The sequence below is a fragment of the Podarcis gaigeae genome (genome assembly GCF_964106915.1).
Source record: "Podarcis gaigeae genome assembly, chromosome: 3".
Classification (NCBI taxonomy): domain Eukaryota; kingdom Metazoa; phylum Chordata; class Lepidosauria; order Squamata; family Lacertidae; genus Podarcis; species Podarcis gaigeae.
In genome coordinates, this window is record NC_139680.1 from 94183405 (window position 1) to 94201972 (window position 18568).

Here is an 18568-nt window from a genome sequence, read left to right on the forward strand (position 1 = left end):
CTCTGAACATATGTGTAGTGAGTAGGAAAATGCTTAATGGCTGAGGAGAGGATAATATAATTATTTCTACAAGGTGATTTTAGCTTCACAACTTGCAAGTGACAGAAGGAAGTCATTTTGTAAAGTATATGTACGTATAAAGCATCATAAAATTAACTTTAGTGTACCTTTTCGTCCCAGGCTTCCAACCTATTCAGTATTTTATTCTGTTTCTGAAATCTGGCACACTTGTTTAACTTTCTGGTGGTGGCAGTAGTGTAAAAAGCCCTCTGTTTTCTACAAAAACAATTTGATCCTCACCCCACCCCGCAAGCCATAATTTTACAATGTTTAAGCGACTGGATGTGGTTTTATTAGAAAAAAAGAAAAGAAAAGAAAGAGGCTGAGAAGGGATTTTGAGATTCTTACAGCGCTACTGCTCTATAAGGGCCAACTTATGGAATAAAAACAGAGAAAAGTGCCTCTCAATAACTACAGCGGAGGCTCCACACATTAGGGATTAGCAAAGCAGTTAAGAGGATAAACAGTGAGCCCTGGATGCCCCCCATTCAAATCTCAGCTCAGCTATGAACTCCAGCAAGCCTTGCCTCTCACCCCCCCTCCATTTCCCTGTAATATGGAGGCAGAAACAGTGGGCTAGCACTACTGCAGCTACCTCAGCATACTCTCCTTGCAGCGCACACGAAAGCCATCCGGCTTTGCCTCCTGCCAAAGAAATCCATCCTGTGAAAGGGGGCAGAAGTAGGAGGTGCTTGTACCAAACTCTGTGGCCTGGGTGGGCCTAAAGGCCTGCAAATGGCCACATCCAGGGTGGGGTAAAGTCAAGGGCCCTGCTGTCCTGAGGGTCACAGTACAGGTGCTTTTATATGTTGCCTTTGTGCTGGTAGAAGGCAACTGCTAAAGCAACTACACCAGGGAACCATTCTTGAAGTGACAAGGCTGTAAAAAGTGCCAGGATCTATGGGCCTGATTTTGTTAAGTGCTCCAGTTTCTAGAAAATGAGGTGTTGTGGCTCAGGTCAGCCTGGAAACAATCGCCCCTCTATGTGGAATTCCCTCCCAACAGCAGTGTATCTGGTACCTTGTGAGCTTTTGTCATACACCGAAGAAACACTTCTTTGACACCTAAGATACAGAGTTTAGAACCCACCCAATTCACTTAACTGTAATTTAACTTTTTAATATTGTATTTTTAAATGGCCATAACTCTCCTTTTCACCCGCATGGTGAAGGGCAGGTAAAAAATATAATTGATGTTTATGATAATGGAGGACTGAATTGATAAAGGGGGGGAACACGCTCTTCATCTGCTTAGGGAAACTTCCCTCTACGTTTGCTTTGAGGATGTTTGAGGACTGAGAGCTGGTACAGTCTTTGGGGCCCAAGTTCAGGGCTGCACACCTCAAGGACCCCCAAATGACCACCCAGAGAGCACTTGACTATGGAGACAGCGGCAAACAGGCCTTTCATCAGCACATGGATGCACTGGGCCCACCAGGGCTGATGCCGGTCACTGCTTCCTTATTTCGAATAACACTCAATAGTCTAGTTAGGCTTTTCTACAACAAATTAGTGCTTGTTTTGTTAAATGTGTTTAATACCAGGGCAGTGAACGTTTACTCCATTTTATTCCTGCAGTTATGATGGTGTTGTGATCTAAGTGAGTTTAAAATGCAAAATGGCGCATTTCTTTCTTTCTTTTTTAATCAGAGTTGTCAAACTTGCTTTTGTCTTTGCTGTCACATATCAGGAATGTAGAAGTAGCTGTAAATCATGGAATGGCAGTAGCAAGGGGAGAAGAGAAATGCTAATTGTGTGCTTCACAGCTGAAGTAATACACATGGCTGTAAGACCCCTGTCTACTACAGGACATAGAAGATTAAGATTAAACCTTACACTTAAATACCCTGGGAACTGAGCACTGCCCAGTAAGACTGGACCCGTTTTTGTTTCAAAAGAAGTATGAAATCAAATAAGATAATCAAATTGTTTGTATTGAGTTAATTTACAAAGCTCTGCTGGAATGTTGCATTCCACTAAGAGTTTAAAAGATCCACGAAATAAACTGTGAAAGTGAAGTACCTATGCAATCCTGCAACTAGTTAGTTGCTCCCCTTGACTTAAAATGCCTTAGCTTGTGTGTAACTGGATGAATTATATTCCTCACAGTGGTGTTTAAGTATAATTCAATTCTTCTGCCTTATTTATTCAATTATTTGGATATTTTTCCAACCTTACCCCAGAGGCTCAGATCTGGCAAAAAGGCCAGCCTCCCAGTAATAGAGTTGCAAGCCTAGCAAGTGCATGAAGAAAAGATTTCCATTGCCACATTCATAAATGTCGGTCAGTGACAAATGGTTTTCCCTATCTTTGTATGCAGTATGTTGAACAGCCTTATTTATGCATGTATGGAGGATAGATAGCATGGTGGAGCTAACAAACAGTTGGAATGAGGTGTTTGTGTATTTGTGAATCCTGTTCAGCACCTGTGCCGCTACGTACTTCTAGATACGTTACAAGGCTGTAGACTACTGTAGCTAGAAGTGTTATTGGTTAAACATTTATTAATTGTGACAAGAACACCCAATTTATTTCAGCGCTCTGGCTTATTTACTGCTCTTTCACCTTTGTATTTTGTATTGAAAAAGTAAAATGAATATTGATAGAGTTAGCTATTGATTTCTAAATTTATAGCCTGTTCTCAGCCTTGAGACAAAGTCACATACCAATAGCGCCGTGTGTATTAGTAACAAAGGATGTAGGATTTACTCTTACAGCAATGAAAAACTGTTGAAGCAAGAAACTTTTAGCAGTGGAGAGCATTTTATAGTTTGAAAAATGTCATCTGTAAAGGTGAACTAAAGCGGTGAAGAAAATAAGGTGAATTCTATCAGATAATTCCAGTCAACAGCTGAAGTAATAGGGTGCTAATCTGTATTTTTTTTTTCCTCGAAAGAGGAAACGTTTGACTTTATAGTCTATGCTAAAGCTCCTTTTTTAACATTGCAGCAAGAAACCAGGAAGGGTGTACCACCTGAAACAAAAGATGCTTCTCCTCATATATTGCCTACAGTTTACCTACAGCCTTTTAAAAATGACAAAGAATGGTTGGAATATGTTGTTCCTCTTAGGGCAGCCATGAATTTATTTCAGGAAATAAATACCTGAAGGAATTGATGACTAGTGAAGCAATATAATATCTGACATGGGAGCATGTCATTCTGAATGCCTTTGTCGGCTTGCTAAACACCTGAACTGTAATACTATTTCATATGAGTCCTTAAGAGGCTTTATGGCAAAAACAGAGTGCCCTTGAGTTTGTGTGGATATGCATGCACCTGGGCACACACTCACAAAACAAGTGCTTTCATTGTTGATTCCTGATCCCTTGGAATGTGACTAGGAAAGTAGGGCTCTAGCATTTCCAATTTCAGCATCCAATAGAGTCATTTTTGCCCCCTGAGCAAATACAATGGTAGCAATACAATGGGCAAGGGACACTCCACTCCTACTGCACTTAACTGGTTTTACGTACTATATAAACACATACTTTCAAAGAGGTTACAGATATGTTGGAGAACAAAACTTAACTGCAGTACCCTCAAGTAATCCTGTGTCTCTGAGATCACAGAGTCACCCAGAAGGTTCTCCATTGAAGTCTGATTTCTGTAACTGTCTGTCTTCTGTGCTTCCCTGGAACTGAAACCAGTTGTGTCCATCTCCTGGTTTGTTTCCCCTCTATGTCTCAGCAGAACAACACCAAAGGTTTAGCACTTTCTCATCACACATCCATCATCTTCTCCCTTCTCCACACCCCTGGCTTTCTGTACTTTCTTCTCTGTACTGTCCCCCACAGTTCGATTGTTAACTTGTGGAAACTTTGGGCAATATCTCCTCCTCTTCCTACCCAACAAAGAAAATACAAAAATGTGAGGTTTACCTAGAAGAGAATGCTCTGGCACTAAAAGTACAGGAAAGCTTTTCTTGGCCTTTTGCTTTTGGAGCTGCCTTTTAAAATTGTTGTATAACTTTAAGCCACTTCACACATTGCATGCATTCCAGGTAGCAAGTTCTTGTATAGGACTCCACCGGTTTTCATGGTGATGTTCACACATGCACATGTACAAAGTGAAATTAGAACAAGCAAAAACAGCAGAGGCTTGCTTTAAACATTCCACATGTAAAATGCAGCAAATGCTAGCATATAATGATAGCTCAAGGTAGTAGATAATCTTTGATGAAAAATAAATGCTTCAATATTTTGTCTGGGTTAGTTGGCTACATGTTGTGTTTCAGGCTGATGCACTTTGGAATGACTTGAGTTATCAACTCTATTTTTTTATAAGAATGTGTTTTAATGAAAAATCTGACAGATTCTCTATTATGGTATGTAATATCAAGTACTGCTATAAGGTCATCATGACTCTGTTTAACAAGGTAATCAAAAGGCTAAATGTTTTCATTCCGCTTAAAAATTGCCAGCAAAACTATTTTGCTGACGTCTAATGCAGCAGTGATTAAAAATCAGACTTGAATATGAGCAGTGCCAAAATGATGATTTGAAACTACTGTGATTATAGTATTCCAACAGAGGTTACCCAGGCCTGGCTTGTGGTGAAGGTCAACCTTCTGATCTGTTTATAGAAAAAGCACAGATTTGGGTTAGCTAGATAAGCTGGGGTAAATTTCCAATGCATTGAGCATGAGAGGTTGCTTCCAGTTTTTCTACTGTATAACAAGCTTGCATATTGCCCCTGTTAACACCAAATGGTTCTGCTGGCATTGTATGATCAGTCCAATTAAAGATTCTATCAAAGAGAACAACCAGCAAAAATGCCTATAACCAGTACTTTTTCACACAGCCCATAGTTAAACTATGGACCACCAACCTGGAGGTTTTAACAGAGGATTAGACGAATTTGTGGAGGGTAAGACTTATCAGTGGCTAGTAGTATTGCAATTTTATATTGTGAACCGCCCCGAGATTTGCAGATGAAGAGCGGTATACACATTTAATAAAGAATAATTATAATACCTTCACTAGCAGAGGCAGTGTGCTTCCCAAAATCAGTTGCTGGTAATCACATGTGGGGAAAGGGCTGTTGTGCTTAGTTTCTGCTTGGAGGTTTCCAATGAGCATCTGGTCGGCCGCTGTGAGAACAGGCTGTTGGACTAGATGGGCCTTTGCCTTATCCAGTAGGCTCTTCCTATGTACTTCAGAAATATGGTATCCTGAACAGGCTTGTTGTTGTTGTTTAGTCGTTCAGTCGCGCCCGACTCTTCGTGAGCAGAGCACACCAGGCACTCCTGTCTTCCACTGCCTCCCACAGTTTGGTCAAACTTATGCTGGTAGCTTTGAGGACACTGTCCAACCATCTTGTCTTATCGTCCCCTTCTCCTTGTGCCCTCCATGTTTCCCAACATCAGGGTCTTTTCCAGGGAGTCTTCTCTTCTCATGAGGTGGCCAAAGTATTGGAGCTTCAGCTTCAGGATCTGTCCTTCCAGGGAGCACTCAGGGCTGATTTCCTTAAGAATGGATAGGTTTGATCTTCTTGCAGTCCACAGGACTCTCAAGAGTCTCCTCCAGCACCATAATTTAAAAGCATCAATTTTTCGGCGATCAGCCTTCTTTATGGTCCAGCTCTCATCTTTGAGAGCTGGACCATAAAGATGAACAGGCTTAGCTGTTGTTTTTATCTGTAAGCCGCCTCTAGTCTTGTCAGGTGAAAAGGTGGGTTCAATAGCTCAGTAGCTAAACATGAGACTCTTAATCTCAGTGTTGTGGGTTCAAGCCTCATGTTGGGCAAAGAGATTTCTGCATTGCAGGGAGTTGGACTAGATGATCCTTGTAGTCCCTTCCAACTCCACAATTCTACGATAAGCCCCAGTACCCAGTATGCAGCACCAGCCTTGTAAACCCCACTCTTCCCAAAGTGCATCTTAAAAGCTGCTCATGGGAGGAAGTCAGAAATGCTCTTTAGAGAGGATTGAGAAGATGCTAGCAGAAGATAAAGGGAGTGAATGCATGAAGGTGCCTTATAGCAAGTCAGGCCATTGTTTTATCTGGCCCAATGTTGACTGTATCTTGAATATCTCAGGCAGAGGTTGTTTCCAGCTTTACTACCTGATCTTTGCTGCGGGGGGGGGGGGGTTCTGCTTACGAAGTATGTGCTCTGCCACTTGAATTGTGGCCATACCCTGAGGGGAACAGGGTGCAAACCCTTGCTTGTGCTTAAAGGTGCTATTTAGGTCTTACCTTTGACTTTGCATTGAAACATATAGACTAGCATTCAAACAAAAGGTCTCAGCATTCACTTTCTAGAAGTGCAGATGGCGAAGCAGAGCATACAGTGCATATAGCAGCGTTGGTGTGATTGCATGTTGCCCACTTCAAGCCTCATGGGCCTTACTCTCCCTCACTGAAGTTTCACTGAGCAAAAGGCTTCACACCTGTGGAAACCATCCCAGCAGGCATGTGAGCGTCTTTGTATACCATTTGTGTCAACTCAAAAGCATTGAGCTGCATTATTCCTCAATACTGTGCAAGTTCAGCATAGTTAACTGGATTACTTTGGTTTGGTTTGGTTACTGGTAGTGATTTTTGTATCTATATAAACATTAGCTTTTTTTAAAAAAAGAATTATTCTCACTGATTTATTTGCTCTAGGGGAACCATTAGGAAAAAAATCATGGACCAAGACGGCTTGTGGTTTCGAGAGCAGCACTGTTACAGCACATTTTTCCTGCATCAAGCGGTTTCAGACCTTTACATTTTGCAGGCTGGTTTAGCAGCCACAAATAGAGAAGTGAAAGGAATACTCTGAATATTAAATGCCTTCAGAGAACAGGGGGAAAGGTGCACTAGGTTATAAAGCGAAGCAGCATGTATCTCCCTGTTTTCCATTGGCTGTTTATCCAACATCAATACAACACTTTAGGAGCCAAATTACTAAACAAGCTGCCAATTAGGCTTCCAGTCAGCTGGATAGATTAGTGGCTAAGAGAGGCAGATACAAGATTTTCATCTCTTGAGCCAATTACTCAAGTGAATTACCATCCACGGTGCTCCTTGGGAATTTAAGGTAGAAAAGACTCACTCTGCTGCGATAGTGAGATCCAGGATAGGGGGTCAGGGTTATCAGGCCACGTAGTGTAAAAATTGCCCAAGCAAAAAAGAGATCCTTCTTGGAAAGGACTTAAAGGATTTAGGGCTGCCAGGAGTGCTGGAAAAGAAAATAATAGTTGTGGAGTGTCCTGCTGCAGCAAACTTCTTAAATTCACATGTGTTAATCTTATAAAAGGGAAGAGAGAACCAAGACAGCCTCAGTTTTAGCAAAACAAAAAACCCTCAGTATGAAATAGTGCCTTCTTAGGAAATGATCAGACTGCTCCACTTTTACATGCAGATATTACTAAAAATGCAGGGTAAGGAATATTACATTGTGTTTAATCCAAAATCATTTAATTGGAACTATTTGGAGAGTCCTACACACATACATTTCCATGTCATGTTTTATTTCTAAACCACTTACGTTTCATACTTGGTGATTCCAGGCCCAAAATTTAGGCTGCAGCCCTATGCATACTGAATGGCACCACTGAGCAAAATGGGATTTACTTCCGAGTAGACATCCAAAGGATTGCTCTATGATGGTACAATCCTGTGCATATCTGCTCAGAAGTAAGTTTCACTGAGTTCAGTGAGACTGACTGTGAGGTCAGATTAAGAATAAACTGGTTTTTAAGAGACTGACTAAAAATGCTCCTAGTTAATTGGAAATAATTTATTTAAAAATGGTAATTTATTATTAATACTTTTAGTACTTAATATTTTTAAGTACTTCAAAAAGTGTAGATTTCAATTGTCATATGAGAACAGACAATCTCTTTTCTCTCTCAACACAGGAGGGAACACTTTTCTAATATGCCTGCTATGACACATACAGGCATCCTCTAAAAAGAGAACATTTTTCTTCTACAACTAATTGTTTTATTCATGTATCATTTTATTCAAAATAAATGAATGTATGATATTAATCAAACAAGAGTTCGTACATCAATAGATAGACCTCCCCCACAAAAAATAGAATGTTAAAAATAGAATGTACAGGTCAACCACAGATAAAGCTTCCACCACTAAGCATCTGCATAAATAAAGAGATCTGATTCCCCCCCCCCAAAAAAAGACACTCTAATCAGTATTTGTGCTCCATGAGAACAGCATTTTGCCCATGCCTATGTATCAAACGTATTCTGTGTGGCATTTTTTTCTAAGTAGTGCGCTTCTCAGTTTCTGTTAACAAAGCTGCTGTTTTTTGGTCTATCAAAAGCAGCTCATTCCAACAGAGTTCACTGGGACTTACATCTTGGTAAGTATGCCTGGATTTGCAACATTAAACTCGTGTTAAAGGGGAAGTGACATCAGTTTTCTTATGAGCCTGAACAGGAAACAATGTGTTTCAGTCACAGTGCTAGCAATTAATGTTCACACAGATTAAGCAAGAAATTGTTTATTTAATCAAGGCCACTTCTAGTATTGTTTTTTGGTTTTTTTAAAAAAACCAAAAAAATAAAGTTCAAAAGGTACCGAAGCAAAAGCTGCAAGATGTGCATGTTAAAATATAGGCAAAGTTTCTGCGGTTCTTTTGTGTTTTGAGAGCCCTACTGAAATTCTTAAGCAAATGTAAAACCTGAACTTCGGCAAGCTGTTGTATCCCAAAATGATTAAACAGATGTGAAGCCTGCAGCAGCATTAGACCTCTGATCTGATTTTTAGCTTACAGATGGAATTAAATTAATTCATGGCAATCCCTGTAAAATCAAGGGTATGGCACTGAATGCTAGTGCTCTGCTTAACCAGAATGTACCTGTTCCAACAGCTGTTGAGAAAAATTACATGGCTTAATTTTCATAGAAATCTACCTTTAATGACATCATAAATATTATTTTGAAATAAAAATTTAATTGCAAGGTTTGTTTTTTCTCTCTTTTTTTTTCCAAAGAAGTGCCTTGATTTACTATATACAAACTTTATTGCCCTTTTTCTTTTATGGGCTTTATATTAAGTCTCTAAAACATTTACATGCATAAGGACTATCTCCAGGAATTGTGAAAATATGCACTGGTAGAACTACAAGACTGTACATTTTGGCTTACTGTGATTTCCCGGGAAATTCTGAAGCTTTTGCTCTACCAATGAAAGTCACTGGCCAAGCAAGTGTATTCTGTTTACTGTGTTTGTGGCAACAACTGCAGTGAGCTGCCCACTGACACAGTTTGTTCTGGTAGCAATCAGACATTGCAGTCCTTAAACAGCAGAAAAAGCTTTGTGCCACTGGTGCAGCAGCCTATTATTAATGAACAGTATTAACTCTGGTCTTGCAGAGATTGTCACGAAGTCTTCCCTGCTGAAACAGTTGGAGATTCTCTGCCTTTCTCAGGCTGTTTGCATAGCTACTTTTCTTATAGATGGAGAAAAACCCCTGCTACTGTATTTATAATCCTCAACATGGTTAGAAAGTTGCCCCCAATTGTTTCTGGGGCCACTTGCTAGAAACAGCCCCTTGGGAAGTTAATTCTTTTAATTGTGATGTTCCAAGTAGTTGCTTTAATTAGTCGATAAATATAAAGTACAGTAAAAGTTGTTTTTAGTTCCTTGCCTTTCAGCCAATGAACACCAATAAGTTTGGCATGTGGTTGTTCTCTCTCTGTTTTAGGTGACACAGGAAAAACGGCAAGAAATAAGGTTACAGTAATTGTTGCCTCAAATAGAAGGCAATGTTCAAAATAAGCCAATTAGAATGCCTGCAATTTGCTAAATCACTACAGAAAGTCATTCTCAAATTGAGGCTTCAGAGTTTTCCACAAACAATGAAATATTGCATACAGCTTGCCTTTTTTAAAAAAAGGCAAACTTTTAAAGGCCTAGTGCAGATGCAATTCTGTCCCATCACCAGAGCATAGTCTGGTGATTAGGAACAACACACCAAGTACCAGGTCCTTCTCCAAGTCCCTTCCCTCACTTAAACATTTGTCTCCTTCCTTTTAAATGTTGACACAGCATTATGTCCAAACTGCACTGATATTTTTTGGTAACCATTGTGTCAAGCCATAGTTTGCCAACCTGTTTGTGACCATCAGTTACAAAATGATCTGGTGCTAACAATGATTTGGTGCCATTAGACATAGTGCACTGAACAAAACTGAAGGAATGTCCACATGAGCGAAGTGGAGCACATGATCCCATGCGATGCTCCCAAACACCAAAAAGTCAATACCAAACAATAAGGCAGCATTCCATCTGCACTTGTGCTACAAGGGGTGGCAGTGGTTAAGTGTAGTGTAGTGGTTAAGAGCGGTAGACTCGTAATCTGGTGAACCGGGTTCATGCCTCCGCTCCTCCACATGCAGCTGCTGGGTGACCTTGGGCCAGTCACACTTCTCTGAAGTCTCTCAGCCTCACTCACCTCACAGAGTTTTTGTTGTGGGGGAGGAAGGGAAAGGAGAATGTTAGCCGCTTTGAGACTCCTCCGGGTAGTGATAAAACGGGATAGCAAATCCAAAAAAAAGAAAGAACTAGTTTTCTTATCCTTTAGTAAGTATGCAATGACAGCAGACTTTGATCCACTGAAAAGTGCTTTTGAACTGTAGTTGGCCTCTGTCAGTCTCAAGAGACAATGGAAGAGTTCACCTTCGGGGTTAAAGTCAAAGTGTTGGAGAGTTGCAGCACCTGCCTTTAAACTTGTTATCATTAAAAACATTGAATGATACCCAGTGTTGCACAAGTGGATTTCCTCTTCCTCTCCTGCCTTTGTCCCCACCCCTGCTCACAAATATGTCCCAACCCTCCAAAGCAGATGTAATGAGAGAGGGGGCTGCAGGAGGTAGGAGAGGAAGAGAAAAGCCTGTTGCCTGAGCAGAACTTGGCTCTCCCAGTGGACGCACACAATTGGATACCTCCCACCAACCTGTTTTCTTTCTGTACCCTTTGCACTGTGACGTACGCTTTTATATCCCTAGCACATCTCATTTTGTGTTTAAAACAATCGTGTAAGGAAGGTTATGCTGCGAGGGTGGGTGGCTTGTTGAAAACCATTCAGTGAGCTCTAATAGCTGGGGCTAGGGTTAGAGCAAGTGTGAATCCACATAAAAATCCAGGACTTGATCAGGTGGGCTTGCAGTACAGTAGGAGCAACAGTAAGTAGTCTTGGCATGCAATTAGCAAAGCTGCTTTTTGGCTTGTATATTTATAGGTGCTGAATGGAACAAAATGCATGGAGTTTCAAATTCTGATAATTATATCCTATGTTGAGAAGGAAAATTTCATTATATTGTATATTAAAGTACTTAAGTATCAGTTTAAAACAAAACTCTTCCAATTACCTGTCAGTCACAGAAAATTGCGTACTTTCCACTGAGGGGCTGGCATCAAGAATAGTAACACCACTATATAAAGTTGCACATTTTGAAGAACAGGGTGTTCAGCTCTCTATTCCTTATAAAATGCTGGTTTCTGTTAATGTTAAAAAGAGCAATTATAAGACTTTAACTTTTCCAGTCCCTTGTCTTAACTCTTTTGTGCTCATTGTTATACATTTGTATCCAACTTTCAGCAAAGAGAGACCCACAACAGCTTTGTTAAGCTGAGCTTGTTAGGCTTCCTCACCTATTTCCATTCTGCCCAGGACAATTTGCTGCCTGAGGCACAGGACAAGATGCCAGCAACCCACTTTTCTTATACAGGAGCTGAGCGGACTGGCATTTGCACCTTATTTCAAATCAGGCAAAAAGGACAGTGTCCTCAATTGCACCTGAGGTATCTTAGAATATTCAGGACAGGCCATGTGGCACATGCACAGCTCTGTCCACCAACACATCGGCACAACTCACAGAAAGTGGGAAAGGACAAAAAGAGAGAACCCTAATCCAAATATCTACATGGCAGCCTGACTCCAGTGCCACCATGAGCTGGGTTCTCTCATGTGCCCCCATAGCCACAGACGGGTGTGACACAGGCAGGAGTAGCTGGTAGTTAGCATAGATTAGATTTTTATGATGTTGGCCTCTCCAATAGTATCACCACATAATACTTAATATTATATAGACTGCAAAGATTTTAGTGACAAATGTGCAGTTTAAGGGAGCTGAACAATACTTTAACAACGATTAATGCAACCAGGTTCCCTGCTTTCATTTCTATGGTTCTTGCCACCTTTGAGTCATGCTGAAATGTAATTTCCAACACACGTTATTATGCATGGTGTTAAGTATTTATATAATTCTTTTTTTCTCTTCCAAATAAGGAAAATTAGCCTGTAACATTCTCAGATCAACATGCAACCTTGAGGTCGATGTGCACAAAGACATCCTGTTCTAGCAACCTATTAGATAAATTAGGAGAATAAGAAGGTTTAAGGCTTACGGGGAGATTATCCTGCTCTTCTGCATATGGCCATCCTGATTAATGCTGTGTATTTCTTTTAATCTCAGGGTTTGTAGGTGAAAATGCTCAACCGATCTCAGATAGCAACATTGGCAATAGGATGCTCCAAAGTATGGGCTGGACACCTGGCACAGGCCTTGGACCAGAAGGCAAAGGGATAGCCGAACCAATCCGAGCAATCCAGAGGCCAAAAGGACTTGGACTTGGATTCAGCTAACTGAAAGGCACTCTAGCTGCTGTTCAGACAAGACGACGACCAACCTTTCAACTTTGAAATAACTAAAAACATTCAGCTGTTCTCAGAAACATCCAGTGATTCTTACCGTCACTTTTGAATACAGAAGCCTCAATGTTTTCTATTAAAAGCTGCAAGGGACCAGCCATTAGGGCAGTCCTGATCTTTGAACCCTAACTCTGTAATGGTGCTAATCTTTTTAATTGTACTTTTTTATTTTCTGTGGTCTTGACCATTTATATTGTCAAAATTTCCAAGAACTGATTGGATTCGTCGTCCCCCCCCCATCCCTTTAAAGACTTGCCAACTGCACAGGTGCACCTGAGCTTTTCTTTCTCAACCCTTTCATAGAACAGGCCACTTTTGCTCATTTCAATTATAATGGAAAGCTGCTGTGTTACTTAATAAGATGGTGCAGATGCAGTATAGTATTAGACATTGCTGCACATCTCCCTTCCATTCCAAAAAGGTCTTGGTAGATTGTTCATCAAGGCAGCATAGATGCGGAGCTGCTTTAACAGCACTCTAGTGAGGAAAGAAGGAGTGACAGAGTTCACCTTTCTAAAAGATTGCATCTCTGCCTCAGTGGCAGCCAGATACAGCCTTCATGGGCAGGGCTGCTCATGACTCTGCCTCATTTCAGGCCAGTTTAATTTTATATTTAATTTGATATACAATATTTGCAGATGAGCCAACATAAAGCACATATTGCTTCCCAGCATGCAATTTTGCATGACAAACGCATGACAAAGGACAAGCTTTATTATTCCATGAGTTGCCGCATGTAACTCCACCCTCCTCTCTCTCACCCTAATACACACATCTTTTGAGTACAATTTTAATTGGTTGTTGCATCTTAGGTGGTGTTATTTTAAAAGCAAAGTTTTTAAACCAATTGTACTGCTGTCATTTATCCAATCACTGTGAATGTGTATCCCGACCTGTTGTTAGCTAAGTGGATTTAAAATGGGACATTAGAGTCTCTGAATTATAGTTATAATTTGGGAGATATTTCTTAATTGAAAAAAACAAAACACGGTGGTGACAAAGGTGGCCCAGGGTGGAGGCTTCTCAGGCACATATTCTTGAAAGAAGGGGAAAGGATTTGAAACTGTCTAACAGGAAGTGCTTTAATTTTATCAACAGCCATAATTTCACACTTAATATTTTGGCTTGCTTTTGTGCTGACACCAATCTCATTAAAGAGTCCTTCTATCACTGGACTGGAGGTTTATTTCAATGACTGTGTTAGCTTGGCTTAATCACACCTGTACCCTAAAGTAATCACTTCAGAATTCATATACTGCTGCCAGCATAAGGCTGTATTCAGATGTCACACTTCCCACCACCTGCTATCATTGGCATAATAACATTCCCTACCAGACACAATGGGTGAGATCCAGAGAACTGCAAGCAGAGTTCCACTTACACCATTGGGCTTTCCTGCTCCTCAATTCCCATTGCCACCCACTTTGCCCTCAAAAAGCCACTCTTGAGTTTCAAAGGATCTTCCAGAATGGGATGTGCCGGGGGGGCGGGGAGAAAATCAGCAGAGATAACACCAGCTTTTGTGACTGAAAAAAATAGGTACTCTTAAATAATAAAATCCAGTTTCTGAATTCTGCTCCCCCCTTTTCTTTTTTGCCATGCTCAAAACATAAGGAATAGGGGAATACTCAATTCTCAATGGCTTCAAGTTAGTAACAAACTGTAACCTGAAAACTGCCATTGCCTGGGCACTGTGGTATCAGTAATATATTAGTTGCTACTGCATTGCACCTGGTCATCATATGAATGGGCAATTAACTGGTTTTCAGTAGAAAGGAAGGAAAGGGAGGAAGCAGTTATGGCAAGGGTTATGATGAGGCAGTGGCCAAAGACAAAGGTCCCAAGTAACTATGAGGAAGAAGCAGGAGTTAAGGGAAAATATACAGGATTCGGGTGACAGTATTTGTTTGCTAAGGTCGGAATTATCTATTCTGATTGGTTGCTCAGTGTCTCAGGCAAAGACTTTTGTCATCAACTGCTCTTTGATCGAATTCAGGTTGGGAACCCCAGGCATGAACCAAATTTCATCCAACTCCCTGGTCCCCTTCCGACGATCAGCTGCTCAGTGAGGTGAGAAAGGCTTTGATGTTCAGGTCCTTCCCCTTTTCTGTTCCTTGCAAATATGCAAAAAGTATGCAAAATGCATATGATTTTGAGAGTGCAAATACATTTTGAAGCTTGAGACTTCAAATAGCTGAAAAGAAGGAATTATTGTTCAGCTATTTATTGAACCTTGTTTGCATTCTTCTGGTATTGCTGAGTTTTGCCTTCTGCACAGGCAAAATAAAGAAAGGGAGTTGGAGAGCTTTTTATAAATATGTATATTTATTTTAAAAAGTTATGTGAATAAAATGGAAGGTAAATATGAGTGCAGTTATTAAGAAATAAATCGCTCTGAGTGGGTGTCTGGCTCTGTCTGCTATCGGAATATGGCCTTTGCCACAGTAATTCATAAAGTGAATTCTGTAACATGGTGATCCTACTATAAAAATGTCCCTAGAGTGTGCTACAATTTGTAGCTTCCCTCCCAAACAAATTGTGCTTCCTTTTGCAATGTGATTTTAGGTAAGTAGATCTAGGGATCAACCATTGCAGTGTAACTGAGGAAAGGAGGGTGTTTTAGAGATTTAGTCATAAAACTTCAAGAATTATGAGCTGGGTTGTAATTTAGATTTTAGAATAATTTATTGCAAGGCAAATACCTACCTTTGATTCAAAGCTGCAATGCTCAGTGTTAAAATGCTAGCATAGGTATTTCTGATGCTTCCACATGGAAGAGTTAAACAGGCGTTTTCTCTTTGTTAGAGTAATAAATTGACATCCTCTGGAGCCCTGGTGGCTGATGGGTAATAATTTAGGCATATAGTAGACTTGATTAATTTGTTATCCAAGTAATACTAGACTACTGTACATACATGCAGCTTTGATGAAAGTACTGTGTGTGCATTTAATATATAATCAACCTGACTTTTTTGTGCATGTAGCACTGTATCTCCACTTTGTGATTAAAATGAAAAACTATAGGCGTACAAATATGTTCTGCTGTAGAGGGATCATTGTGTAATAAGCTTGTTTTCTACCATTTGCCCTTCCATTTTGCCTTTTAAAATTCAGTATGTGTTTTTTATTTTAAAAAATCTGAAGTTGAATTAGCAGAAAGTGACTCAACATCCACACTGAAATTAAAGTTTCAAAACTGTGACCAGCCAGAACAGAACATTATAAATTCTACTGGGGGGGGGGGCACAAAACAAAATGCTTTAAATGTTAAAGGGTAAAGAGGTATAGTCAACATATAGGGGTGGATCTACACAAAGGGGGGGAATGCTATAAGACACAAATCAAATCATTATAACGGGGAAATCGCATAGAAAGGTTTTGTGCTCTATAGCACCATCTGGTGCTGCATGTTTATAACACATTTAAAATGCTGTTTTTTTACTAATGTAGCTAAATCAGAAGTGGGTCTCCAGGTGGCTTAGAAAAAGTTTAGAGTTATAACCATCAGTAGCCAATGTTTTAGTTTATGCCAGCACTTCCCAAACTTGTTTTTCACGAATCACTTGAAAAGTGCCGAGGCTCATGGCGGGCCACTTAACAATTTCTCTGCCTGTCATAGCAATTATAATATGTTATGCTAGTTGCTGCATCATTTTAATTGCATTTTTATAGCTTCTTTCACTTCTATTGTACGTATTTACTGCATTGCAATTCGAATTCACAGAATTAAAATTATAAATGTTTTTCACAGACATGCCACAGGCCACCAGTTTGGAAACCCCTGATTTATGTTATTCCTCTGAGAATCGTGGTGAAGACTGGGGTGTGCAACTAAAACCTTGGCTGCGCATTATTTTTACCCCATGAGAGAATGCTTGAAACATCCTCTGTGTCACCATAATGTTCAGTACCACATGCTTCTTCCGTGTGGAAGGGGGAGGTTTCATGCCAGCAATATAACCTATTTCTGGTGGTGGTTGGGCACCCTTCGATGACTGATTCAAGTGCATCCGCATGATAATAAGGATGCATTGACTAGTCCCAAGAATCTCACTAGTTTTCTCACCTAGAGTTCCTGTCATTTAAAAATACTCCCATGCAGAGTTCCTACAATTTGAAGAAGGTTGCAGCATTTGGCAATTGGTCATTCATTTCTTTATCCACTGACTTATTTCAAATAAATGAAATCTGACTATAGTTTTTGTTGTTATATTTAATCCATCCAATAACATTGATTGCATTCTAAGAAATTTTTGATCTGTTAGAATCACACAAGTTGCCTTAGGGGTAAGAATGAGTCTTTTTCAAAGAAAAAAACCCCAAGTCATTAGGTATTAAATACTCATTGATTTAACAGGTTTGCCGTAATATATATTCAACTGACGAGTGGACCATGAAGGCTCCTTCTGGAGGTCTCCAACTAAGCACAGACTCATTACTTTACACACCTGACATTTTAAGTAGATCCAGATTTCTCTCCAGCGAGTCAGTCCCATTAACTGTCAGTGTGATGATCTACTATTGCCACTTTTGGTTTTATCTGTACATTAGAGTTGTCTCCTGTCTTTGAATTGTCAGACAGCATAAATCATCCCCCTGATTCAGACATCGCTGCATTTGCAGCGGAACAATGAGACTCGATTCCTTGTCAACTTTTTCAGGGAAATGTTTACGTTTCGTTGTAGTTGGAACAAACGTAGGTGCATTTTTGCCTGTGCATTCTGGTTAGAAAACTGTAGCTGTGGGTATAAGAAGGAATCACCCTGACCTCTTCCCTCCTACATTCAACCCTTGCCTAAATCAACAGGTGAGCCATTTCTAAACTGTTTTCCTGTTTCTCATCTTAGGCTATGTCGTAAGAGCAGCAACTCACCAAGAGGCTAATCATGAGCCACATTAAAACATAGTAAATGAAAACTGGCAGGATCGCTGAAAGCATAAGTAATTCTTAATGAGTAATTGTGAGTAATTCTTAATGAGTGCTACAGTTGGCTTATAGGGCAAAGGTAACACAGAACCAATACACCAACATTCTCCCCAGTGCTTTTTTTCTGGGGGGGACGCAGGGGTACACATACCCCTAAATATTTTGTGAATCTAAGTTTGGCCTCATTGAGGGGCAGTATTTCAATATGAGTAGGAAAATGAGAGTACCCCTAAACGTTTTTTTAAGAAAAAAGCACTGATTCCCCCTATTTCATTCTGGTTATTAACTAAGGCAGGCACCCCCAACCTGCAGCTCTCCAGATGTTTTGGTCTACAACTCCCATGATCCCTAGCTAAAAGGACCAGTGGTCAGGGATGATGGGAATTGTAGTCCAAAACATCTGGAGGGCCGAAGGTTGGGGATGCCTGTACTAGGGGATATTTCTCTATCATTCCTATCTTGGTTGAACTTGTTTGGCTTGGTTAACTTTCTATTATTAATCATGTGACTTCCCAAGCTGAGCTCTGACTCGACAGATAGGCAGTGCTGCAACAGTACACAGGGTAGCTTACAAGAATAGCCTTCAGTTCTTTATAAGTTTGACAAGAGCTGGGCTGATGCCAAAGGCTGATTGCTTTACTATGGATTACCATGGTTAACCATGAGTTGCTTGGTAGTAGTCTGTGGAGCCATATGCTCCAGCCCCTTACACCAGGAGTAGCCAGTTGTTGTCGGACTGCAACTTCCACAAGCCTCAAGCTAACATGGTCATTGGTCAAGGATGGTGGTCATTCTACTTCAACAACATCTGGCTGCCCAACACCCCTTAAAAGCAGGGGTGGGTAACCTGTAGCCCTCCAGTTTTCGCTTGAATCCATTTCCTCTCAGTTCCAGCCAGAGTGGCCAGTGATTAGGGA

At 40.4% G+C, this 18568-nt stretch overlaps 1 protein-coding gene and 1 long non-coding RNA gene across 5 annotated transcripts in view; one reads left to right on the forward strand and one right to left on the reverse strand.

Annotated features, from left to right (window-relative positions):
- GPATCH2 (G-patch domain containing 2) overlaps positions 1 to 13899 on the forward strand; it is a 101184-nt gene extending 87285 nt beyond the window's left edge. For all 4 annotated transcript variants that reach the window (XM_083733510.1, XM_083733508.1, XM_083733509.1 and 1 more), the window contains one exon: positions 12489 to 13899. In XM_083733510.1, the coding sequence (XP_083589636.1) occupies positions 12489 to 12658 (170 nt within the window). In that variant the 3' untranslated portion in view covers positions 12659 to 13899. The remainder of the gene's footprint in view (positions 1 to 12488) is intronic.
- Positions 1 to 18568, reverse strand: part of LOC310842119 — a 68058-nt gene that overhangs the window by 17414 nt on the left and 32076 nt on the right. The window contains exon 2 of the long non-coding RNA XR_014562888.1: positions 11382 to 11511. This is a non-coding gene — a long non-coding RNA (uncharacterized lncRNA). The remainder of the gene's footprint in view (positions 1 to 11381; positions 11512 to 18568) is intronic.